The following is a 26,944-nucleotide window of genomic DNA, read 5'->3' on the forward strand; positions in this document are numbered from 1 at the left end:
TCACACAGAAGTGAAGTTTGTCAAATGTTTTGATCCTAGTGACCACATGAAATGGCCTGTGATGTAAAAAAACGTAAAAGGAAAAAAAAGGGGGGGGGGCACAAGGTGCCCAAGGGCAAGCTGAAAATAAAAAGGAATCCAAAAAAATTCTTCAAAAATATGGAAACCTATTGTGTTACAATATCATGTGATAGGGAGAGGCACGGGCTGGTTTTCACAGTTAATCTCTTATGGAAAGGATGGATCACTTTGTTATCCCCCTTGGGAATTCCCAGAAGTTGCTCTGACGGAAAATAAGATATGCCGTCAAGCATGGGAAAGAGGAACGCCACTGGTCATGTATGCAAGGACTGTCTCTGTTCATCTGACATAGCCTGTATGACATGATGAATTAGTATCGGTGTTTGGCTTTCACCTCTCCTTCTCTAAATGCGAGACATACTTCAGCCAAAATTTACCACATTTATTACAAAACAAACCGATCTTGGATGTTAGTTCTAAAAAAATTCCCGTAATCACAGTGTGCTGATTCAGTGATACAGCTCTCAGATCTCTCAAGTTTGGCCCTTTTTCTCATTACATACTGTTTTTTGTCACCTCCTATAAAACTGGGTTGCCACCTCTTCCATATGCAAGAAGGAGTAAACTCGTCACAGTAATTCATCAAACATGTAGTATAAGTATTATAAATGGAGTCCCACAAGGATCGCTTTTTGGTCCACTTTTCTCTCTTATTTCAGAGTTTCTCCATGGCTATACAACTGACATCGATTTACATGTCTCAACTTTAGCTGACAATACAATTCTCCAAATCTTCTGATAATTTTTTTATGATTCCAGGAAAAGACTGGTGAAATTGTTTTAAAGACAAACAACTTCTGAAAACAAGATGAAAGCAAAACTGAAAATATGAGGCAAATGTAACCTGTAAAAGTGTTTTCATATCAGTAATTGGCAGTGTGATTACAAGTGACTTTTCTTTCCCTTAGCAATATTGTTGACTGTTGTTTCGAATTAAGTTGCCTAAGGGGAAAAGATGTGTCATGGTCTTTGCTGTAAAGTTAATCTTTGTTCAACTTTCACTTTGGCTACTGACAAATACCTCAGGGGATGACAAGAGTTTCTGAGAAAGCTACTTGCAAACTGTTCCCAAACTTGTTGCTAATGCTTCAGTCAGAACAAGAAAGAAGAAACCCATTACACTTGTTCAGACGAGTGTACATCGAACTGACTGCATCGGTTGTCTTGTTGCTAAAACTTTTAAAAATGTCATCTCTGAATATCCTATCCAAATCAACTTCTTAGATCCTCCAGGACAGGTTTACACAAGCTACAGAAAGCAAAACTTCAGGAAATTTGAGAGTCAGCCAGTCTTTTTAATGCCTTGAGACTTTTTTGTCTCAACCATTTTGATGTTAGATAGATGAGCACAGCTTCAACAAGAAGATTATGACCTACTTTACTGGGTCATTTCGATGTGGTATTTAACATGATTATTACATACAGGATGCTTATATATTTATATAACAGAGCTGGATGAGGTTAGTAGAGAATGGAACAGTGACACTCAGGCAGAGAGGCCTGTTTTCAATGCTGTGGACGTATGGTTGGAGCTGAGGTAAGATATGTAGGGCCGTTCTTCAGTGCACCCGCATACGTTGTGAGGTTTGTTTGATCCATACAACCATTCTCTGTTCTTATCTTCATCTTTCCTTCAATAGAGCTTAATTTTGTTTGTATTTCTTCTGTTCGTCAACCTTACACATAACATTAGTGTCACTATACTCGGATGTATGTTCACACTAACTTATCAAAAGGGGCCAAGGTTCAAATTTGGTGAATAAAGGCTAGAGTTAAAGGTTAGCGTAGACTTTTGATGCACGTGAACATGGTAGTTTCCTGTATATAGCGCGCGCTTACTAAATCTTCAAACAAGCCAATCGTTCAGCAAAGAATAGTTTAGAATCGGCATTTCAAAACCATTTTCCCGAGTATGGCAGCAACATTTTCGAAATTCTGTGTGCATACGAGAAAGCGTACGAGTGTAAGATCTTGCTTCACTATGTATAAAGAGACTGCGGGTTGTTTTCCCTTCCTGCAGTCTCCTCATTGATAGCAGTGCTTTGAACCTTATCTCCCTCTGTGAGTGATGGGGGCCAAGTCTTCATCAAACAATATTCTTTTTTCCTCACACTATCCTCACAACAAAACCGCTCCCTCTTTTCTCCTGAGTATCCACCACTCCAAGGTTCTCTTTACTTCACACACACACACACTGCCCTTTCCAGAACATTCTCTACTCTCCCCTAGCTTCGAGTTGCGCAAAGACCCTTGAGTCCTTTTCGCACCATCTCTTTTCCAAACATTCTGGCCCTCTTGACATCTTCCATTACGAGGCAAGTCTCTTCATGACTTCAAATTATCAAAAAATGTCTAAAATGAAGGAATATCAAAGTGTCTTCAAATCGATTCAGTCTCACTTCAGCCGAACTGTGAGTTCTGGTCTCGTTCATTTCTGGACTGCTCAGAGTTTTCATAGAACTTGGTGTTCGTAGACTGTCTCTTCAAAGTGTGTCTTTTAGAAAGGAAAAAAAAAAAACGGTTCCTACGCCAGATCCTTAAGGTGTCTCCAGAACCAGGCCACCACATGTTGCCTTGTATTCCTAAGAGCAGGGTCCAGTGTCTCCCTGCAGGAACACTCTGTCTCTATACCGCTCCGAGGAAATGAGATGCGGACATGCTCCGTTGCGAGTATGCATGGGAAAGAATAATTGATTATGCACAGTCGTTATTGGCTCGTTGAAAAGGGGCTTAGAAACTGGGAGAGCCACTCACATTTGCAGGATGTGCGGCTGCAAGCGGTTGATATCATTGAGTTGGTCCATAAGTACATGTTTATGTCTACACGTGCTTGCCAGCATGCACGCAAACATGTAACCTAATACACACGTCCAGTTAAAATGAGAACGTGAGGGATGTTATTTACCGAAGGCTATTTCTCCTATCGTCTCCCCTGGATCTCCCAAGTCTCCGGCTGTCAGAAAGAGCAAGGCAGTTAGGCCTCTTCACAGATGTTCACGTAGGCCATTCTTGTTGGCGTACCCTTGTTGTATCGCTCAATTACCACAAGACATCTCCAACTTAAGGCCGACCAACTCCATTGTGGGAAGAGAACTTTTCTATAAAAAGAAAGAGAAGGAAAGAAAAGAAAGAAAGAAATCTTTCCCGTAGCCTGAAATCTTCCCGTAGCCAATAACACACAGACACACACACCCACACAGACACAGACATGCACGCACGTAAAAAGCAATATAGCGGACTGTATTAAAATTTTATGTCAGAGGGTCAGACTTGCCTGTGTTTTTTTCCCACAGTGCCACAGAGGAGAAGATTAGTGGCTTTGGTGTCAGGAAACAGACCAGAGTAAGGTCACCACTAGTCAGATGATATTCCACTGCTTTCTAGTACTTTCCACTGGGCACTGGAAACCAGGAGTGTGTGCCAACATATCAACCAACCCCAGACATCAAGTAGATTTTTTCTTTTTTTACAATGGCTCCATAAGACAAAAGGTACAGCTAGAAATAGATAGATAAGAGGGGGAGAGAGAGGAGCGTAAGAGGGCTGAGGTGTCTGCATATGCAAGGAAAAAAGACAGAGTTATGTTATCAGGTTTCCAGTTTGGATATTAAGGGATCTCTCAGTTAAAGCATCCCTTCAGTATATCGTGAGAAAATTAGGGTAATTGCATTTTTTTGCTCCTCAGCATTGCAAAGTCTTCACTCAGAAGCATCAGTTTAATGCATGTCGCTGTCGGGATACAGGTTTTAGTTAAGGGGGGTGGCAGTGGTGTGTGTGTGTGTGTGTGTGTGTGTGTGTGTGTGTGTGTCGGTGGGGGGGGGGGGGGGGTCTCACAGGACCTCTAGCACTGGTAAAGACCTTTTGTTAGGCACCGAATTTCATGAGAACACACGTCTTGCTCAGCCGTTGCTCAATCCTCAGTGTTTTGCTTGATTACATGTGTTTATTGTTTCAAGCCCGAGCCAAAAAACCTATTGTGCAAGGCCCTCAGTTACCCCCCAAAGCACTTAAGGCTGTCAATCAAAAATAGATAGTCCAATCAGTAGCTTTGTGCAGCACCCACCCCTGAAAGCCACAACGGGGGAAATAATAAAAAAAAAAAAAAAAAAACATACACGTGGTATGCCTATATTCCCGACATGCGAGACATTTCATTCAAGCTATCAGTGAACATGAACCTAAACCCAAAGACCTCCAGTCAGATTGTGTGTGCACGAGGGGGAAAAAAAAAAGGAAAACATTCCGTATCTGACATCTTTCTTTTTTTTCTTCTTTTTTTTCTCTTTTTTTTTTTGAGATGGGGTTGAGCCAGAAAATTAGAGAGACTCATTTGACACGATGTATCTGTGTTTTGATTTTGAATCCCTCTTTGCAGGGGAGATATTCAACACCACAGATTAAGCAAAAAAAAAAAAAAAACACATCTCTCTCAAAATGTCAATAACATTAAAATAAGTGGTAGAATCTCACGTTGCTGACTTGAACAAAACATATTTGCCGGGGTCGTGGTGTCCACTTGAAAAAGCACAACATTATAAAACATAGACTCAGTCTGTGAAGATTACAAAACCCATTAAGTATCATGTGGTACTAGGTTGTTAAATTTGACACACATGTTGGCAAACGATGAGTCCAGCATTTTTTGCTGAGTAGTGTGAGAGAGAGTGTCTGCCACAGCTGTTTGTGTGCCATGCGGACGGAGAATGAGACCATAGCACCAGCTGCCACATGGAACAGATCTACAACAGTTCCTCCACACTCTGGCTAGACATCTCACAGAGAGGTCCAGCGAGAAGAAGAAAAAAAAAAAAACTAGTCTGCGGAACCAGAACTAACTTAGAAAACATCCTTGATATACTGGCCACATCCTTACGGACTGTGTGAGAGCTGACTTGGGGCACAGGAAGTGATGTAACGGCACTGTGGTTAAAGGCACTGACAGGATCTGTCTGCACTTAAAGGCAAACAGCTCCCCCTAGAGACCTATGAAGAGAATAACATTACGTCATCATAATGTAATTAAATCTCCAAATCATCTCTCTATGGAATTGTATATTGAATGAACTCACAGTACTGTAGTTTAAGGTTTTGCGGTATGCAACAGTCAGTCAGCATTTCACTGAACGGCATCTTTTATTTTGACTTGAATATCCATTTCCAGCACCGGACGTATAATAAAAGAGATCACATGAAACAGAAATTCATGACATAAACAGATTTTCCAGCCAAACTACATTTGACTCTATGGGCCTGGTTAATTTTTTTTATTTTGTTTTTTAACGACGCGACCACCACTAGGTGCACAGAGATCTGTAACACTGAAACAGCCGCGAGCTGTTTTAGCAAAAGGCCCGGTCCGGTGCCGTGTTCTGGCACGCTGCTCCGTCTCTGCTCGGCTCTTCCGTGGCCTGCGGTCTCAGAACAGCGTGGCCAGGGCCCAGTGGAAAGGCCCGGTCCGACACGGCGTCTCTGTCCCATGACTGGCTGCTCCAGTCATGAACTCTCTCCCCACAGAACGTCCCCATAAATCCTCATTCCGTATTCAGCCAAGCTCGTCTGCACCGCTGGCCCGCGGAAACTCCCCAGCCCTTTTTTTTGGCTCGGGCCGAACTATAAGCACAAAAGGCGGTAACCGGAATCACATATGAAATGACTTTATCCCCTCAGACAAAAGAGGAGCGAGATGGCTGGCTCTTTTCAGGCCTCACGCCTCGCCTGACACATGCCTATTTAAACTCAGTGACAAATAAACTCAAGTCTAATAACACAGATGCCTTTCACCCATGGCAAAACGTGAATTCACTCCATTTCTTTTCTTTCTCTGAAGACAATTTCTAGCTTTAGTTCTGAGCAGACCATGATGGATACCCCCCCCCCCCCCCCGCCCCGGCATTGATACTTTAAATTGCAACAGAGTATAATACAGTGCAACTACGCTAGTCTCTTGAGTCACCAAATTTCTACCTTGTGATGTGTAGTATCTTGTCCTACACGAATAATCTTGCCCTTTCCATCAAGTTTTTTTTTTCCCAAATATTTCTTTATATACCTCAACAGTGCCTTCTGTATCACTCATTCTCAAATACATACAGTAAGAAGTTGGAAAATTTTTAGCAGTCGTTTTGCTCAGAGTGCTCCAGTAAAACCAGTGCTCCTTCTCTTTCTGAGTGTGTGAAGGCAGGAAGGGGGGGGGGGTACTGGGTGCTTAGTGAAAGAGGGATTAGAACGGAGGCTTTTAAAAGAAGAGAGTCTCACAGTGGCAGAGGGGGCGGAGCCTCCAAAATGGTGATGGTGGGTTCATCATGTCACAGCCAATCACCTTCCAGTCTTTATTTTCTCACAAAATCTGGGTATTGACTTCTCCAACTGTGGGTCACTCTCCACAGGTGACTTGAGGGGTGAGACAGCTCCTCTTTTTTGCCTCTCTTCTCTCACACACATACACACACACACACACACACACACACATACACACACACTAATGCTTTTTCTCTCTCTCTCTCTCACACACACACACACACACACCAAAGCTTCCCCCCCCCCCCCCTCTCTCTCTCTCTCTCATACACATACACACACACTTACTTTCTCTCTTTTTCTTTCTCTTTCTCTGTCTCTCTTTCTCTTTCTCTCTCACACACACACATACACACGTCCACACATTTGCTTTCTCCCTTTCTCTGTCACACTCTCTCTCTCCAGCTCTCTACCTCACTCATATACAGACAAACACACACACATATACACACAAACTCTCTCTCTCTCTCTCTCTCTCTCTCTCTCTCACACACACACACACACACACACACACTCTGAGTCTGGCACCATTATTTGGGTTGGTCATGGTCTAGAACTGGAAAACGGAACAGTCTGTCTGGACTGAAGTCACACAACCAAAGTTTCTATGGGAAAGACAATGGAATTAAACCTGCAGGACAAAGACAAGAGACCAAGGGTCAACCAGGGGGTGTGATGCGGTGCAAGCCAGTGATTGGCTGCAGTTTGGTTCCCAGGGCCATAGGTTCAGAGCAATCGATCACCACGGTGACACAGAAGGGAAGCTAACCTTAACTTGACCACAGAGCCACCCTAATGCTAAGTTCCCACTAGCCAACTTGTTCATTACAAACAACGGACATTATTTTTTTTTCCACAACCATCCACTTCAAACATTCAAAACCACACTATATTTCAGATTATAGAGCCATAGCAAAAACTTTGTTCTCGTTCTTAGTCTGGCTAACTCTGAGGCTTGCCTTAGCATTACTACCCTTAATGGAGAGAGAGAGATGTCATATCGCCATGACGACAGCGAGAGGAAATGAAGCAAGGCTTCACCACTGCACGATTTACTCACAAAGAGTTAAATGATTCTTAACTTATCTATAGGCTGTTCACCAACATTAACAAACTCGCAGAGCAAAAGCCATGGATCAAAGATTCCATAACGAAAAGTCCCCTATGCATGAAACTTGCTTAAACGGAGGAGGACGTGAGTGATATAAGAGCGTGTGTATCCGCAAGCATGTTATTTAGTTGGAAACTGTACGTTTTTTGGGGGTGATGTTTGTACGTCAACTTGTTGTCTCAGGTCTGAAGAATGCAAACCACTCCCTTGGACTTGTACACAGGGCCAAAGGCGCAAATGAAAATGTACTCATGGCATGTCGCACAAATCCAATCTTGTGCACGCACACACGTGAACACACACGCATACGTGCACTATGGTCGCCTCATGGACAGAATGCATGTGCATATGCTCCAGGGGGGGTTTTTACTGTGTCCCCTGCTCGCTGTGTCACCTCTGTGCAGTGATTACAGAAAACAGTAAATCATTTCCAAGAGAGAGCAGGCAGCGGCACGATGGGCGTGCGTTAAATTAAGTAATCTGGCAATGAGGACTGGATTTGGACGTATACTGCACCCCTTTCACTCCAATGACAGTGTGAAAGTCTGATGGTAACAGATGATCTGATATGGGGTGGGGGGGGGGGTCGAATTTTCTTAATTCGCTCTACCAGTAAGGCGCGTGAAAACAGAGTCACGCATCACAGTGTTGTTAGAATATTGTGTATATAATAATGTAGGAATTTATTTCACAGCACAATAGGTTAATTAATTAAAAAAAAACACACATCCAGACAATGAGACAACACAATAAAGTGAATAGTAACTTATACATGGTGTATTGGCATGTGTGTGCTCCGTAATGCGGTTTCCATGACGTTTCCAAGAGGACGTAAATGATGCCTGTGCGTTGCCGTGTGTGCAACACATGCGCAATTAAAAATCTATTCCACATTAGTTTAAGTGTTGTTACTATGTAATTACAGCTTGAATACCAATTACAGGACCACCAACCGAATTTGCTGTTATCCAGCATCTTCATAAATCCACATCTTAGTGCACTTCTGTGAAAGAAGAAGAAGAAGAAGAAGAAGAAGAAGAAAAGAGGATGAAGAAAAGAGAGGAAAAGCAGGAGGATGTGAATTGGATCTCTCTTGATGAGGTTTGTTGTAATGTGATTTTTCTTTTCCAGAAGATTTGCCTCGTAAAACCAGTGCTTAGTAATACGTGTGTAAATAAATTGTATAACCTATAAAGCGTGTCAGCAAATTTCACAGCCTTACAAAGGGCGGGACACGTTATTAATTTTTAAAGTTGGCGTTTAGGAGTGTCAAAGGTTTTACTGAAACTAAAAACCGCAGAATCCTCCCAAGACAATGAAATATAATATCTCAGGCTTAATGAATTGTTGGCACTAAAATAATGCTCATTTTATGCCTAACAGTGTTTCATATGAACCATCCATTTGTTCTCTCAGAGTAGAGTCTGCACAGTGATTTTGTTTTTCTTTTCGGTGGAGTTTTATTGCCCTCTAATGGAGATGTCAGATGCTTGTCTTACAAGCCTGTTTATTTTATAGGGTTTATGGACACTAACCAAATGCGTCTGTCTTCATTTAAAAATTTTTATTGTACCATGATTGAAATTCATTCTCTGTTAATATATTTGTATCATAATTATCTTTAAGAAACTTTTTAAAGTTTTTAATAAACATTTTCACCTTTTAAAAATAACAGTAAGAAAGTGAATTTATTAAAGATAGTGTGTGTGTGTGTGTGGGGGGGGGGGGGGGTTACAGGGTCTGTCGTGTTACAATAATCACATTGTTCCTCACGAGTCAAACTAAGTAGCTGGTCTAAAACTGTGCATATGTTAACAAAATGACATTCTGTTTGAAGCAGTGGACTGATGTAGTTGACTATGTATACATATATATATATACACCCACACACACACACACACACACATACATACATATATATATATATATATATATATATATATATATATATATATAAAAGAGATACCATATATAGCACAAGGCCATTCAGTTTTTACATCAACTGTAAATATTGTGAATCACCTACATATCTCATTAAACATGAATGACGAGACTCCGGTATGTCTGAAGTGCCTGAAGCCTGAAGAAAACTCAGTCATTGTCAAAGAGGGAGGGGCAAGGAGGGGCAGGACTCTAAAGGGGGTGGGGTTTTTACACACATGCACAAACACACAGAGAGACACACCAGGAGGCATGAATAAAGTAGGAAATGGCATGAGTACTATAACTGAAAGATGCAAGGAGGAACCTGTCAGTGTGCCAGGTGAGAGCCCATACGAGAGATCTGTAAGGACATGACTCACTCTATGTTCCTGCGCTTTGTGCTGGTTCTTTCCACGGTGGGACAAGCCTCCCTGATGCAGTTCCGTCAGCCCGGAGCCGTTGCACCGGGGGACATTATCATCGGGGGAATGTTCCCAATCCACGCTGGTGTGAAATCGGATGGCCTCGTCAAACCCCAGCCGCCTCTTTGTGTGAGGTAAGATGCAATGGGCAAAACTGAAAGTGGTGTGAATTACCAAGAGGGCAGGTATTAGTAAAATAGTTTCCATTTGTTTTTGTCACCCCTTTTTTCTCAAGGTGTTTTCAGATACATTGTTCTGTGAGATCTCTCTGTTGTGTTTTGATATGGAAATGAGACCAAATTTGGTAGCCTAACCATACCCATGCTTCTCTATATGACGCCCCTCCACCCCCCACTCCCCATCCCCCAACAGCTTAAACATAGGGGCGCTGGCTCAGTCTTTAGCCATGGTCCAAGCAGTGGAGATGGCAAACAATTCCACCCTGCTGAAAGATCTGAATATTACTTTGGGATACCGTATCCACGACTCCTGCTCTGACGTCTCAACCGCACTGCTGGCCACCCTTGACTTAACCCAGATTCACAAGGATTGTGGTTTCAGCACAAGCAGGTCACAGTGCTCTCAACGCGTAGTTGCTGTAGTTGGGGCATCCTACTCTGAAATATCCATCGCAGTTGCGAGGGAACTTAACCTGGAGCTGATTCCTCAGGTACAGTCGTCTTATCTTGAGTCACTGCTTATGACTCAGCCCTTTAAAGTCTTCAGGGCTTACTTTTGCAACAACTGAGGGTTGAGTGTTAGCGAGTTTCCTGACTGTCATGTCTGTTTTTTACTTTTCGCACAGATCAGTTACGCATCCACGGCAACCATCCTGAGCGACAAGAACCGTTTCCCCGCGTTCATGAGAACCGTCCCGAATGACAATTACCAGACCAAAGCCATGGTGAAGATGATGGCAGAAAGAGGGTGGAACTGGGTCGGTATCATCATCACGGATGGAGACTACGGCCGTTCCGCCCTCGAAAGCTTTTCCACATGGGCTTCCGAGTCGGGAATCTGCTTGGCTTTCAAAGAGATCCTTCCTGATTCTTTGACCGACCTTAGCCTTGCCTCTGCACTCAACCAGACAGTGGACACGATCCACAACAACCCCAAGGTGAAAGTGATTGTTTCTTTTGCCAAGCCCATGCACATGAAGCATCTGTTCAAACACCTTCTGGGGAAAATCACTAGTGACAGGGTCTGGATCGCGAGTGACAGCTGGTCCACGTCTGAAGATGTAGTGGAAGGTATAGACCTGGCGGATATCGGAAAGGTGGTAGGGTTTACCTTTAAGAGTGGAAACATAACTCCCTTCTATCAGTTCCTCAGAAGTTTGAGAGACAGCGATGTGCAGAGGAACAACTCTTTCCTGGATGAGTTGTATCATGGTTGTAACCACAGTTCAAAGACAAAAAAACTATCTTCAGACACAGAAGTAGAAAAGCTGATAAAATACACGCACGCAGATGCCGTCTTCAGCGTGCAGATGGCTGTGAGTGCCATCACCTATGCAGTGGCTGGTATCTGCCGCCGCATAAACTGCAAGGCTCGCACTGCGGTGCAACCCTGGGAGGTACTTAACACACTTCTACTGAACACACACCAGTCTCATGTATAGCACTGCTGGTCTAGCACAGCTGATGTATCCATGGCAATGCAAATGGATATAATGCACACTGACAAAAGCTCTAATGTGATTAATGTCAGTCATTAAAGATCTGTATTTCTTTCTTTAAGTTTCTTACAAAGCTGAGGAACACAACGTTCGAGAAAGAAGGGGGCACATACAAATTTGACCAAAACGGAGATATCAATTTGGGCTATGACATCTCCCTGTGGAACATGAGCATGGGGAAGGTTCAGACTATAAATATAGTAGCTGTGTACTACATGCAAAATGGCAGTTTCGCTCTAGTAAGCCAAGAGGCAAAGGAGAGCATGGCTGTTCTAGAGGTGATGTATATTTTTTATTAACATCAAGAATTTTATCAAATATATTTACATTAGATATTGTGTCAGAAAGTTCTATGTATTGGATATTGTATCAGATCAGACTTTTATATCAGATATTATATGGGATGCTTATATATCACATAATTTATTGGATAATTTTATATCAGAAGTTATATCAAATACCTTTTTGTCTGATACTGTCTCAGATGCTACTATATCAGATATTCTAAAAATGTTGATAAGCAGTTACCATCACTCTTTTATGTTTGACACTTAAGATCTGCTCATCCTCAAGAGTTTAAGGTCTTATGTTTGAGTTCTTCGTTTCAAGAGCACTTTCAGTACAGAGTCGGAAAGAGCTGTTTTTTTGTAAAAATTCCTGTTTGTCTTGTTTTCATTTTACTATTACCAATCACACTCCATGATCTTACTATTAATCTTATCCTTGTTTCATCAGAATGTGGTTTCAAGGTGCTCCGACAACTGTGAACCAGGGCAATTCAAGAAAACTGCTGAAGGACAGCATACCTGCTGCTACGAGTGCATCAACTGCACAGAGAACCACTACACCAATGCTACAGGTAAGTGCATGATTGTTACGTCCGAAACCTGATACTCCCAGTCAAATACTTCTCTCTCTGTCTGGAGGGGGACTTGTGCACACTACTTAAACAACCTTGAAACCAGCAAAAATTTCTAGGAAATGTGACACCAAGGAGCTGCATGCTCTTGCACGACTATTTCTGGAAAGTTTTTCCCTGCCCCCCCCCCCAACGAGAGTTTCCTTCTCCGTTTTGTTTCAGACATGGACCTGTGTCTTGCCTGTAATACCGAGACGGAGTGGGCCGACATGGGAAGTTCCAAGTGCAACACTAAGACTCTGATGTTCTTCACGTGGAGAGACGGGTTTGCTGTGGTTCTGTTGACCTCTTCTGGGCTGGGCATCCTCCTGGTTCTGCTGATAGCTGCGCTCTTTGTGTGGCATCGCCAGTCTCCCGTGGTAAAGGCGGCGGGTGGGCCACTGTGCTACATCATCCTGTTATCCCTGATTGGTAGCTTTGTAAGTGCCGTGCTCTTCGTTGGTCGTCCAAGTGACCTGCAGTGCAAGACGAGGCAGGTGCTCTTCGGACTGAGCTTCACGCTTTGCGTGTCCTGCATCCTTGTCAAATCCTTGAAGATCCTCCTGGCTTTCCAGATGAACCCAGAGCTCCGGGACTTGCTCCGCAAACTCTTTAAGCCGTATGTTATCATCTTCATTTGTGTGAGCCTACAGGTGGTCACCTGCACACTCTGGCTACTAATGAACAGTCCCCGGTCCAGACATTTGCCTCTATCCAAGGTTATCCTTGCAGAGTGCGGCGAGGGTTCTTACACTGCGTTTGGGGTGATGCTCGCGTACATTGCAGCACTTGCCCTCGTGTGCTTCGGTTTCGCCTTCAAGGGCCGGAAGCTTCCGGAGAAGTACAACGACGCAAAGTTTATCACTTTCGGCATGCTCATTTACCTCATCTCATGGGTCATCTTTGTGCCCGTCTACGTCACCACCACTGGTAAATACCTACCCGCTGTGGAGATGGTCGTCATTCTCATCTCCAACTATGGCATCCTGAGCTGTCACTTCTTCCCCAAATGCTATGTGATTCTTTTCAAAAAGGAGCACAACACCAAAGATGCTTTCCTCAAGAACGTTTACGAGTACTCAAGAAAGAGCGCAGACTGTATCAACAAGTCCGGTTGCCCCGAAGTGGAGAACAATGCAGAAAATAATCTTTTCTCCATTTTTAGACAGACTTTCTTATTTCCCAATGAAAAGTCGCAGGAGCCAAATCTGAAATATGGCTCCTTTTCCCAGAGCTACTTTTCAGCTTCAGCACACTCTTCCCTGAAAAGGCGGACATTCAGCATTTGATACCCCCTGTTTTACACCCCTGGACAATTGTTACACTGTGCTATCTGTGTATTTAAGACTTAACTATAGGGCTTCTCGTATTTGTTTCCCTTCTATTTTATACTGACCCATGTGGTGATATTTCATATTGAAATCATATTTGCATGTAATAAGACTGCTACTGAACTTTATTAATAAACTTGCTCTCATTCATTTTATCTTTTCTCTTTCTTTATTTGTCCCACTGTGAAAAGTGCATGAATTTAGGTTTAAATTACTGGCAGGGTCCTGGTTTAACCAAGGTTGTGATGCTCAGGTAACCTCTAAGTGAAACAACTGGAGCTGTCACATTTAAAAAGTCAAAGACTAGATTCTTCTTCATTACAACATGTTTTTTTTGCACTTATTCCTGCAGTTTATGTACATTCCCCCCCTGAGATAAGGTATTAAGGGACGTTTTAATTTATAACCAGTTATGTAACATTTGGTATATGTATCTATCTAAAAGTCTACACTTTATAATACATTAAAAACTGCTTTGGATTTTTTTTTATTATCTCTTCCAATTGTTTTTCTTGGCTAGTAAACTTAAACAAATATCTTTCCAGTCTGTGCAAATAAAATGTTTGGTTTGTGTTCCGGGCGTATATTTTACATGAGCAGAGCATTGATAACAGGATATGTTAATGCACAGTGAGCCGGAATCACGCTCAGACGCCGAAGTTTAAATGTTCAGTTCATGCTCCGTTACCAGCCTCATCTACGGCAGCAGTTTCTCTGCCTCCTGTCCTCTGTTTGTTCTTTTTTTCCCGTTGCGCACATAGCTAAGTGACATGCTCTACTTTTGCCCCTGGCCTTAAGGGACATGGGAAAATAAAGTGAGAAAAAAAAGAAAGAAAGAAAGAAAGAAAGAAAGAAAGAAAGAAAGAAAGAAAGAAAGAAAGAAAGAAAGAAAGAAAGAAAGAAAGAAAGAAAAAAGGGGGGGTGAGAGTGCCATTGGCCATGTCTCAAGATTCCTCACAGATTCAAACGGCAGTGCAACTGCTTCTCAACAAGAGAGAACAGACATTCTGTAACTTGACTGGATTTCTGTAACAGTGTGTTTGTGTTATTTTTAGCCCTTTTAGGTAGTCTTTTGTGATTGAGAAACCGGGGTTTTTCCTTTTTTTGTGGTCCAAGTCTCATGTGAGACTATTGTGTCATCCAAGAAAGAAATATTCCCAGAAACATTCTTTCTAAAACCTTCTGAGTGCCATGCTTGCATACCTTTGGTGAGAGTGAAAATATCAAATGATCTTGTTAAGACAACGACACTATTATTCCGATTTGGCTTGGAATGCTGTGGTTCCTTTTTTTTTATCTTTCCTCAATGGGACCGGATTCTTCCTCATAGTTCTTTCTTACCATCGATCACAGCAGTCCTAACTTAAAATAAATGCACAATGCGAAAATGATAAGACGTGATGGTGAATGATAAAGGCAGAGATTGACATGAGGATAACAATGAAGGACATACAATGTTATGTTTACACGTCATGTTTAGCTGTGAAGCTTCGACCTCAAAAAGAAAGAAAACAGGTTTTAATGTCAAGTCTATGCACACCGTGAGGAAAAAAAAAAAGTCTCATTTGTATTTGGTAGTGAGTATTTGAGATTTATGACCTAAATAAGAAATCATTTGATAGAAGGAAAGCGACTAGTTTAAAAAAACTAAACAGGCAACTGTATGTCAGCAGCTCTGTTACCGGTCTGTTTACAGATCACGAACACTGTCAACTGTGTGTGTGTCATTTTGTGGAGTTTCACCTTAATTCTTCTCTCTAAACCTGCAGGTCTGGTTTTTGTCTCCAGATAAGCCTGAGGGCAACACTTTCAGTGACTCTCTTTTCCATTGTCATTGTCTCATGTTTATCAGGAAAACTTATGTACATAATAACAATAATAATAATAATAATAATAATAATAGTAATAATAATAATAATAATAATAATAATAATAATGTCAATTTGTTTTGTTTTAAGAAGAAGAAGAAGAAGAAGAAGAAGAAGAAAAATAAGAAAAGGAATCCCAACTCTGTTTTAGAGGATTCTGAGAAAGTAAAAGAGAAAATCATCTGACTGGCATTTCACTGTTAATAGACTTTCCAAGCTACCTAATCAGTCACTGATGGCAAAGGCAGACACTTTAGCATAGGCCGATATCTCCCATGCAAATATTTAGACAGTCACTTTTACGTTGGCTCCTCCATAAAACAGAAGCAAACTATATGAGCTGAGAGAGGGGAGAGAAGTCCTAATATCGAAACTTATCAGGGCTGCTGCTAATATCACTACGGCTCATTTAACCGGATAAATACGTCCCTGAAACCAGATGCAAATGGAATCCTTTCTTTTCTTTTTTTTTTTATCCCAAGCCCTATTCTTCGGTTCTCTAGTACACTACTACTGAAGTTTTGTCAGTGCATTCTAGTGTGTGGAGTTTAGAGCTGGAATTGTTGGTCATTTCTGCTTTACAAAAACATCTTTTGGGTATGTCAGCTGTAAACTGTATTCTTGATTAAACTAGTTCAGATTTTGTAATTAGCCATTATAATATGTACAGTTATCAAACACGTCACAGCCCCTAGAGAGAGAGAGAGAGAGAAAACTATTTTAAAATCGCAGTGTATAATCAAGTATTTAGGAGGTACATTTGACATTCAAAATAGAAATGAATTTCCCAGGAAGACAGGATGAACACCGGATGTTGTCTTTTCTTTGTTATGAGTGAGTGAGCTGATGATTGACGGAATATGACTCATTTGTTTTGACCGTGAGACAAGTGTCCCATGACTAAGAACTGCTTTGATGTGAACTAGAACCGGTCCCTTGCACGTCTATTTAAAAAAAAAAAAAAAAAGGGGTGGGGGAGAGGAAGAGAAAAACGATTTTTTTTTCAAGGACAAAACCCCCTGTAAATCCATTTCATCAAGCTACCTCTGAGAACACAGCAGGCAAACCGCTTTTGACAGATGAAAAATACAGACTAAAAATATACTTCACAAAAAAATGTATACCATAATCCAACCCTAATCTGTCCAGTCAAATCATCTTTGGTATAAAACAACAATATTTTAACATTTCTTTCTTTCGAGGCACAAAATGATATCTTTTATTCGATTCACTTTATATTTCTAGCTCAAATAAACTGTCTGAACAGTAGGATTTCTTGGCTTCTCGTTCTTCCAGAAGTCCGGTCAACAAACCAGATTTAAAATCCAGAGCATAATGCATCATGCCAAAACAAGGATACACCAATGAAAAAACTTCATGATCATTTTCCATATGTAACAGAACAGTTTTATTTGTTCTAGACCATTTTACACAGTCAACATTCTTTTCTGAGGAACAAAAAACTGAACCCCTTTTCAACTGTTACATCTGTACCAGCCTTAACTTAAAACACCAAAACATATCCCCGATGAAAAAAAAGAAACAACAAAAAAACCCTAAAACAAACAAACAAAAAACCCCCAACAACAAAACAAACAAAAAAAAAAAAAAAAAAAATTCGCAGTCAAAACCTGGAAACATTGTACAAACATGAGAGATATTAGAAAACTATACAGGTTTGAGTGTGCTTGACAAAAAAAAAAAAAATCGTTTATATTTTTTCCAAACTCTTTTACAATCTCAACGTTATGCAAACTGACTGTTCTCGGATCAACCAATACATTTAATTCAAATGTAAACGCAAGATGTGAGTATCTTTATCATTGAGAGAAACATGCTGACAGGAGAGACCCAGGACTTCATCAGTTTCAGTAAAGGGAAACTAAAACACAAGAGAAACGGAGGGATCTCTATGTTATCTGGATCAGTCACAGATCTGGAGGAAGCTGTCACAGCAGGTCAGAGGAGCAGTCTTTTGCAAATTAGGAGAGACTTATTAGAAGAAATGTCATTTACAACCAAAAAAATAAAATAAAATAAGGAACTATCCATAAGAAAAAAACAAAAAACAAAAAACCAGGAGAGAGGCGACGCGTCCCCTAGATGAAAGAGGGAGGGCCAGTGATTTGAGGTGCTTTTTGTGAAGAAGAGAGAGAATCGAAATGCCGGAGAACTTCCGGAATGTTTCTGCTCTCTTCCCGCCTCCACAGTATACTGCATTTTCAGCCCTGCATTGTAATTTAATGTCCTTCAGCAACTTTACAGTCACTCGGTTTTATTTTGCTTTGTTTAGGTTTTTTTTTTTTTCTTTTCATTTCTTCCTCTTAAAGTATATATAATATACACAGTTTCTGTTGATCTGAGCATTTTCTGATAATGTCAATCAAGTCAAATTTCTGAGCGTATATATCAAAGCCGACAGCCGACGGAAAAATCATTAACATCCTCCAGGAAGAGATGAGAACATTCTAGAATTCCACAAATTAGACATACAAATTAACGGGTACACACCTGGAGGAAGACACGCACGCACGCACGCGCACACACACACACACACACACATTCACACATCTGCACTCACACACACACACACACACACACACACACACACACACAGACAGACAGACAGACAGACAGACAGCTTTAAAGGTTAATCTGATTTTTGATTAAATATGGAGCACACGCCCGAGTACCCTCGAGCCCTCTGTGCCAGGGTTCAGCGGGGCCGGCGCGGAGATGCATCCGCCGCCGCCCACCTGAATAAAACAGCACAATAAATAAAAACTGGTACTTCCCCGACTCTCACATTTATCAGAAGCTCTTCACAAATGAGCTCAGTTAGGACCCATGGGGGAGGAGCTGCACAACTGCACCACTACTCTCACTTTAAGTAAGTCACATGATACTGCCTCATCTCAGACAAGCTCTTTTTTTTTTTTTTTTTTTTTGCATACAAACACGGAATGAGACTTCTTAATAACAATAGTAATAACAGTAATAATAATAAAGGAAAAGGTCTGTGTGTGCATGTGTGCGTGTGTGTGTGTGTGTGTGTGCGTGTATGTGTGTGCGTGTGTGTTTGCGTGTGCGTGTGTGCATGCATTCCTTGCACAGCTGTAGGGGTACTGACAAAAAACGCTCGCCGTTTACATTTCTGCGTCAGTCAAACTGGTTTTAAACTTCCTCTCACAGGCGAAACCAAAATTTTAAATCTCCATACAAATATACCTTAGATGACTGCCAGTAAGTAAGCTTTTTCCAGACAAGACTAGATAAACCTGTTTGTGACACACACCCAATTATCTCATTACTGGAGAGGTAGATTCACATTTCCAAAGGGACATGGAGTAAAGATTCATTTATGGGACACCAGTGCTGATGATCAACAATAATAATAATAATAATAATAATAATAATAATGATATTAGATGGGGAAAAAAGGGAAAAAAAACTCTTTTGTTTTTTTCTTCTTCTTCCACACTGAGGAGATAGTGAGGCTCACAGCAGATAATACTATCAGTCTATGTGAGACAGAAAAACAAACAAACAAACAGAAAAAAAAAAAAAAACAAGCCACTGCAGAACACTTTCCTGTAGGCTCTGAAAGAAAGGCAGCCACAATTAGGGGGCTTCAGCTTTCCATCCATCATTCTCTCTCAGTCTCCTTCTCTCGCTTTCTCTCTTTCTCTCTCTCTTTCGCTCCCTCTCTCTGCTCTGAGGGTTAGGGAAGGATCTTTTGGGGTGGGCTTGTTTGGGCCTCTGACTGCGATGGGGCAGGTGGGTTTATGGGTTTGGAGAGGAGGGCAGGTGGGGGTGGGGCACTGGGTTTGAGGTGACTTGAGAGAGTGGGAGAGAGAGGGAGAGAGGGAGAGAGACAGGCTCCTGGCTGGGATGAAGGTGGAGACGACGCAGGCCTGATCTAGTAGTGGTTGTGTTAGAGCTGGAAGCCTTCCATAGGTCCCTCAGACTGCTGGAAGATGTACTGGCCCTGGTTCTGATCCACCTGGGGCGCAATACTGGCGTCCTCCTCTTCCACGCCAAAATAGTGTTCGATCAGGTCAAACGCTTTTTGATAGATCTCCTGGTTTTCATGACTCTGTAGAAATTCAATTTTGTCCAAACCTAGAGCAAACACCAAACACACACACAGTAAGTCATCACTCTGCTTCATATAACAGCTAAGAATCAAATTGCTGAGAATTAACCATTGCTGATGTGATGATAAAACGCTGTCGCCATCTAGTGGAGCTGTCGTGTAACTGCGCATGCATCTTAACTACGTTCCCTACTAGATGTGGAAATTCTCCATATATTCTTATGTACTGGTTATTAGTCTTTGACATTATGATGGTCAGTTTAGTTGTACTGAAAAGGTTCCTGCCCAGTTTAGTGACAGCTTATGAAAAAACTGACGTGTTTGTGCGTAATGGGTTTAAAACTGTGTGCGCGCGCGCGTGTGTGTGTGTGTGTGTGTGTGTGCGGGTACCATAAGCCTCCTCTATGAGAGCGCAGTAGGGGTTAATGCCGGAGCCGGTCTGCTTGGCCTCCTGTTCTCCCAGTCTCAGAATGTTCTCCAGGCCATTCAGAGCCACCTGTACGATCTTCGAGTCCATCACAGTCAGCAGGTCACACATGGGTTTAATGGTGTTCAGAGAAACCAGGTACCTGTGTCCGAAAAATAAAAACAGGAAAAAAAAATAAATAAAAAAATCAGATACTACCACCTCTGAATGGAGTTAATCACTGTATAACTCTGTTTGTTTATATTTTCATATTTCTCATTATGAAAAACATCTGTAAAGATCCACCATTAACTTGTTTTACACTAATGTGATTTGGAGACTATGTTCTGGTCCCACATGCATGCACCTCAGAATGAGACCACTGATCTGGGATCAGCTCTCCAGAATTACTAAAGGCAAAAGCTAATGTTTGATCCTACACAGAGTGATGCGGTGACAGATCTCCTTTGAAGTTGAGCGTACCTGATTTGCTCAGGAGTGCCCCCAGAGGTGGCGTTGGTTATTGCCCATGCCGCCTCCTTCCTGGTGCGGAACTCTGCCTTCTGAAGGATCTCGATCAGCACTGGGAATATGTTGGCATCAATAACCGCCTAGAAACAGACACAAGCGTGTGCGCTTAAAAAAACAAACAAACAAAAAACCACTCTTGTCCTCAAATGTTCTGATCCAAACACGTGTGGGAATAAGAGTACCTGGATCTGTGCTCTGTTCCCTGCTGTGATGTTAGAGACTGTCCAGCAGGCCTCTTTTTTAATGGACTCCTTTGGACTGCTGAGCAGGTGAAGTAGACAGGGCAGTGCTGAGCAATTCAAAATCACCTGTGGAGGACACAAGACACAGCCAATCAGACATCAGACAGGATACAGCCAGTAAGACATCAGACAGGACACAGCCAATTAGACATCAAATTACACATTAAAAACCAGAGAGAGAGAGAGAGAGAGAGAGAGAGAGAGAGAGAGACGTGGACAAAGAACAGAAGAGTAAAGTGAGAGATGGAGTGAGAAAGAGAATGACAGAAAGAGAGAGAGAAAAAGAAAGGGAAAGAGAACGAGAGGGAAAGAGAGAGTACCTGGGTCTGAATGTCGTCTCCCGTCACGATGTTGCCCACGGCTCTGAGTGCAGGAGATACCACTTTATAATCACTATGCCTGCAGAGGAAAAGCGCAGAAACAGCACAACATGTCAGCGTAACAGGGCAGGACAGGAAGAGCATGTTAACAAAAGGCACAGTTTATCAGCATAACAGGGCAGGACAGGAAGAGCATGTTAACAAAAGGCACAGTTTATCAGCATAACAGGGCAGGACAGGAAGAGCATGTTAACAAATGGCACAGTTTATCGGTGTAATAGGGCAGGACAGGAAGAGCACATTAACAAATGGCACAGTTTATCAGCATAACAGGGCAGGACAGGAAGAGCACGTTACCAAATGGCACAGAATATCTGTGTAACAGGGCAAGACAGGAAGAGCACATTAACAAATGCCACAATATATATATCAGCGTAACAGAGCAGGACAGGAAGAGCGCGTTCAGAAGCATCAGTTTAACGAGTCGGTCGTGGGCCTCGAGGAACAGACAAGCGAAAAACACTTCAAAGCGACACGTTCCAAACACCAGGCCGTGCCCAGAACAGTTAGTCACACTTCAGATTGTATCCAGGACACAGTGTTACAATCACAGAGAGTCAAACAAGCATCCTTAGTCTCTGCTCTCTTATTTACAGAACGCCACGCGAATACAACATCTTCAACACTGCTTCACTAGACGACTGGGGTCGTGTGAGTTCAAAAGCACGCTTTCAGAGAGAAAGATCGACTTCCACGTTCATCAACCCGATAAAGAGATCTCCACCTATTCTCAGAGCGACAAGACTATTCCAGCGCACGCCTTACATGAGCAGTTCGACGAGCCGGCGACACACTCCTGAGTCTATGACTGTCTGGATTTTGTCATTGGGTCCGTCGGACAGATAGGACAGCGCCCAACAGGCATCCGCCAGCACGTCAGGATCACTGCTAAACAGCAGCCTGGACAGCACACTCAAACAGGGAGAAACCTGACAGAGAGAGAAAGAGAGAGAGAGAGAGAGAGTAAACGTGTGCGCGCAGCTGAGAAAATGTCTGATTCACGCAATCTCAAACTGCGAGAAAACTCGTCGTCCCTCCGAAAAGAAGATGACGTAGCACATCTTTTCAAACGCTTCGGCAAACATTTTGCCTAGGGACGCACCTTTGAGAAATCCGGAGGGGGGTTCTTTCCCCGGCACAAGTTGGACAACGCCCAGACGGCGTTCCTGGTTGTGGTGGGCCGAGTGGACTTCGCAAGCAGTCTGCAGATTCAGATGGAACACTCGTCATGGTATCGTCATGACGTCATTATGACATCACACAACACCTGTCCAATGCCGTTAAGCGTAACGTAGAGATAGTTCACTCTAAAGCTTTATCTAAACCACCAAAAAAAAAAATGACTCACTGTTGGAGAGAAGGCAGAATACCACAGTTGAGAACGTAGTCTCTGCACTCTGCATTATCCCCAGCGATATTCCCCAGTGCCCACACGGCCTGAAAGACAGTAATTACAAGCTCACTTCACAGAGCGTCATTTACTCCGGCTGACCACCTCTTCCGATTATGGGACCGTCTGCGTTAGTCGACGATACATTACGTTAGTGAACGATTCGTTACCTGCTCCTGCACATCCTCGTACTCGGAGCTGAGGAGCTCGATGAAGATGGGCACGGCTCCCGTCTCTATGACGACCTTTGTGTGGAGGAACGTCCCTGAGGCGATGTTGGTCAGAGCCCAGGCGGCCTCAAACTGTCAAAATACAAAAAAAATAAAAACCTGCTTCAAATGGTCGAACAGAAGAAACAGAAAACATCCCTCTATGTTTTTACACGCTTCTAGCACAACGTGGAGCTCCCTCTACGACTCAGAATCCCGAATCGGTCCAGTGTACTAACCTGAAGAGTGCAGTTTTCGTTCCTTTTCAGAAACTCGACGAATCTGTTGACCACGCCCGGCGTGCAGATGACTTCATCAATAGGGGGGTTGGGCTCTTTGGAAGAACAACTAAGCATCAGTTCTTTATAATTACTCAGACGATTTTCATGAAGGTTTTCTTGTTGGTTTGCTTTTGGGGTTTTTTGCTCTTTTTTTGCAGAGACTGAGACAGAGTCAAGCACCTACCTTTGGAGAGTAGTTTCCTGAATTTTTGGGTTGCTATTAGCTGCTGGTCTGGATCTTCTGAGAAGATCATCTGAACCATATCTTGAGTTATAACACTTTCCTGCAAGAAAACAAGAAGTGTCATATTAAAAAAAAAAAAAGGCCCTTCACCCTGAGTTCCTTTATAACTAACAACATTGTAAACTGTGACGCTTCCCAAACTTACACCTGATACAGGCACAGTGGAGCTGACGTCAGGATCCTGAATAGGACATTCCAGCATGGACTCATCGGTAGAGGGCATACAAACGTTCCTCCTTTTAAAAAGCTGGGGAAATTCAAATAACATTTATCAAAAAACAAAAGACAACGACACATCCCGCAATCAGACCACAATCAGTCTAAGCAGCCACAAAAATCAATAATGCATGATCGAGCATCAAAGAACCGTTTCAGTGTTTCCACACGAGCACTCTGAACGGGCTATGGTTGCATTTCCATACAAAAGCCAAGCTGGGGTTGAACCAGGAAAGAAAAAAAAAAAAAAAAAGAGCGGCCCACCTGCTCCTCTCTCTTCTGTTTACGGAGCTGAATGCCCTCTTCTTCTCTCCGTCTCCGCATCTCCTGCGGGTTCAGGGCTTTATTCTTGTAGCTTTTCATCCGGTAGTTATCTTTGCCTGGACTTGCCATTGCGACTACGGATCAAAGAAAACGTGAGACCAGGCCCCCCAACCCGGACAGCTTCCTTCAATGTTTAGAGCTGTATGTAAAAGCTGATTTTTTTTTTTTTTTCAATTCTAGTTTTTCTAGGTTCTTTGAATGCCTTTATAACGTAAAGCTGTCAACCGGTTAGATGGGTACCCCATTCTCTCAACACTCGAGACCTAAACCACGTGACTGACGAGGAGATTTGAGCTGTGACATGTATAAGTGCATTAGCTCTAAACATTACAAGCAGTCATAGATATTCACACACTTTTGAGTCCACATTAATCAGAAATCAAAACAGTCATCACCAGACCTTACGACCACGAAAACGTTACTATGGTAACTTGTCTACTTAATGGTGTACTGGCTAATGCCAGACCTTGTGGTAAAGTCTACGACCGAGTTCACAAAACCAAGAGTAAGTACAGCCGGCATCGTCCGAAGACAAGTGGTTAAGTCTGTCCCCTGCGTTAACCCTTTGCATAGCAATAAAGCTGTTTACCACTTACACGCGGATTTGATAATTCAGTGTCTCTCGTTTCAGGTTCAAAATTATAATATGTTATTAATCGCACAAAAATAATTTGATCATACTATTACGCCTCGCTGTTTAGCTTCCTCTTTACCGTTAACGCCGGCACTGTCAACAGCTTAGCTCGATGTCCTACTGCCATGACATCGCTAAGAAATCATACAGCAGCAAAACTGCACGAATCAAGATTAGAATTCAAACCGCACTGTTTATAATCGCATGACATAACACGCGGATCTGAGGTTCACTGTTAATCCGGAGCAAGTCTGAAGTTAATTAGGGTCAACTCCGTCTCTAAGTGTTGTAAACAGCTAACAAGCAAGCGGTATAACTGGGCAACCACCGCCTAAAATTAGCTAGCGTCAGAATCGAAATAGTTAAAGGGCCAGATGCTATCTCAGCTAACTAACTCATACAACTGGCTAATGACTATATGAACAAATAAAGTGCTTCTCGTATCATTAACTTCCAAGAACGGGTATGATATCTCGCAGCCTTTCAAAAAATATAATTTCCTTGCGAAGTCAGGTTTCTACCTTTAAAATACCATTTGCGACCTTTCCTAGGAACTCTCACTAGCTGGGAACCAGCAAGCTATGCTACCTTGATAGCAACTAGCTAAACTTGCTGGGTTAACGTTGGGTTGATGCCTGACTCACACACCCACCTCTTCTTACTTGTCCCGATCGCTTCGTTCAAACACCACAACAGTAATCTAATGCAGAAATGATGGTCAGAATGAGCATGTGTGAGAACTAGGTCTTACCAATTTACCGAGGAGAAAATGTGCGTAGCTGTTTTATTTTCTTTCCACAACCTTTCCGTACTCCAGCTGAGAGCAATATGGCGTCTCTCTGTCAGAGACTTCTTAACAATAAACGTCACTTCCGTAGCGCTTTTTTCAATCGTACCAGTCAGATTTCGAAATCACATAAGAAAAGGGTGCTTGCTACAGTAAGTAAGCAGTAAAACATTGACGTTCTTTCTTATTAAAAAATCAAAGTCATAGCATTGATAAAGATGAAAATGAATTTGACCAAGCAAAACTGAAATGGGCTACATTGCGGTAAAAGATAAAGTTTGAAGCCAGATATTAAAATAATTTAAAACAACGACAATTAATTCAACGAATCACTAGGTTACTCTAAATTTGCGTACATATTTCCTTTATGTCTAAACATAAATTAAAGCAAAGCACTGAAATTCATTTTAATGTGTGATTCATGTTTTAAGGTATTTAAACGCAAGCAATTAAACTAAGAGATTAGTGCAATAAAGCACAGGCATCCTGAATCGGACAACATTATAGAGGATTTACTCCTTTGTCTGTCGAAATGTGATATCCCATAAAGTTTCTGAATTTATGAAATTATGATCCACTACATTCAAACATTTTAATTTTCCTTGATATGCAAACAGAGAGTGTTTCTTTTTTTGTTACTTTTTGAAAGATACAATTGAAATTGTAAGCTTCTTTTATTTGTGTAAATTTAACCACATTCTTGTCATAGTATAAAACTGGATACATTTCATTGCATATAAAATGTATGGAATATGCATTACATTACCAACCTGTACACGGTAGCTGAATGGAATTCCTTCTATTCGTTTGTAATCGCCACCTGTCTGGAACTATTATTTTGAAAATTAAGCCGGGGGTTGCTGTTATGATCAAAGTCGTGTTGTGTCTTACTTCACTTTGATTGAGACAAGAATGGAAAGTGAAATAAATGGTTCCCCCAAATACCTGACGTAAGTAATTGTTTTATCATGAAATGAAAGTGATGTAACCGAAAAATGAAATGTATAATTATTTTTCAGTTCTCTGAGTTCTCTTTCAGGCTGGAGCCCTTAAGCTACAGCTTAGCTAGGACTGTCAGTAAACGCTGCTGATTTTGTTCGATTCTCGTCCGGTGTATTGTTTGCTCAGCTATGAAAACTGTCAACATAACGCGCCGACGGTTCCATTTCACATAAGCTGAAACATTCTGTATTAGCGAAACATTCAATTAGTAACGAGTTTTCGATAACATTCAGATTGATACTAATTGTTACCACCGTATGGACTACTGTTGCTTTCAGTTCGTGTAGGTCCAGGTCTGAACGGAGTGTATTTGCTTGTGTTCGTAATTTCAGTGCATTGATGCATAAATTCAATCTGGTCCCTTTCTCATGTCCACCGAAAAAGGTAACCATGCCTACGTGTGAAATCTGTTGTGAAGAGATCGTGTCTGAGGCAGAAATGAAGACCCACCTGCTGCTGAGTCACCTGGAGAATGAGATTAGCTGTCCGCTCTGCTCACTGTCAGGAATTTCATATGATGAACTGAACTTTCATATTGCCATCGCACACGCGGAGACAGACTACACCGACCCACCGTCAGGAAAACACCGTAT

General features: G+C 42.0%; 2 protein-coding genes across 2 annotated transcripts; one reads left to right on the forward strand and one right to left on the reverse strand.

The window, feature by feature from the left end:
- The first annotated feature begins 9,783 nt into the window (after positions 1-9,783).
- Positions 9,784-13,699, forward strand: gprc6a (G protein-coupled receptor, class C, group 6, member A). Its single transcript, XM_030785329.1, has 6 exons — positions 9,784-9,968; positions 10,207-10,504; positions 10,640-11,410; positions 11,575-11,790; positions 12,248-12,371; positions 12,594-13,699. The coding sequence occupies exons 1-6, from the start codon at positions 9,784-9,786 to the stop codon at positions 13,697-13,699; spliced, it is 2,700 nt and encodes an 899-aa protein (XP_030641189.1).
- A 5,481-nt stretch (positions 13,700-19,180) lies between these two features.
- On the reverse strand, positions 19,181-25,359 carry kpna5 (karyopherin alpha 5 (importin alpha 6)). Its single transcript, XM_030783742.1, has 14 exons — positions 25,314-25,359; positions 23,869-24,002; positions 23,534-23,635; positions 23,329-23,428; positions 23,103-23,197; positions 22,825-22,956; positions 22,613-22,701; positions 22,367-22,466; positions 22,030-22,193; positions 21,205-21,283; positions 20,825-20,950; positions 20,595-20,722; positions 20,096-20,274; positions 19,181-19,731 (listed from the first exon to the last, which is right to left on the reverse strand). Exons 2-14 carry the CDS (start codon positions 23,995-23,997, stop codon positions 19,544-19,546), a joined length of 1,611 nt encoding a protein of 536 aa, XP_030639602.1. The 5' UTR covers positions 23,998-24,002; positions 25,314-25,359; the 3' UTR covers positions 19,181-19,543.
- Positions 25,360-26,944: the final 1,585 nt, after the last annotated feature.

Source organism: Chanos chanos, chromosome 9 (assembly GCF_902362185.1).
Source record: "Chanos chanos chromosome 9, fChaCha1.1, whole genome shotgun sequence".
In the NCBI taxonomy this organism is placed as follows: Eukaryota; Metazoa; Chordata; class Actinopteri; order Gonorynchiformes; family Chanidae; genus Chanos; species Chanos chanos.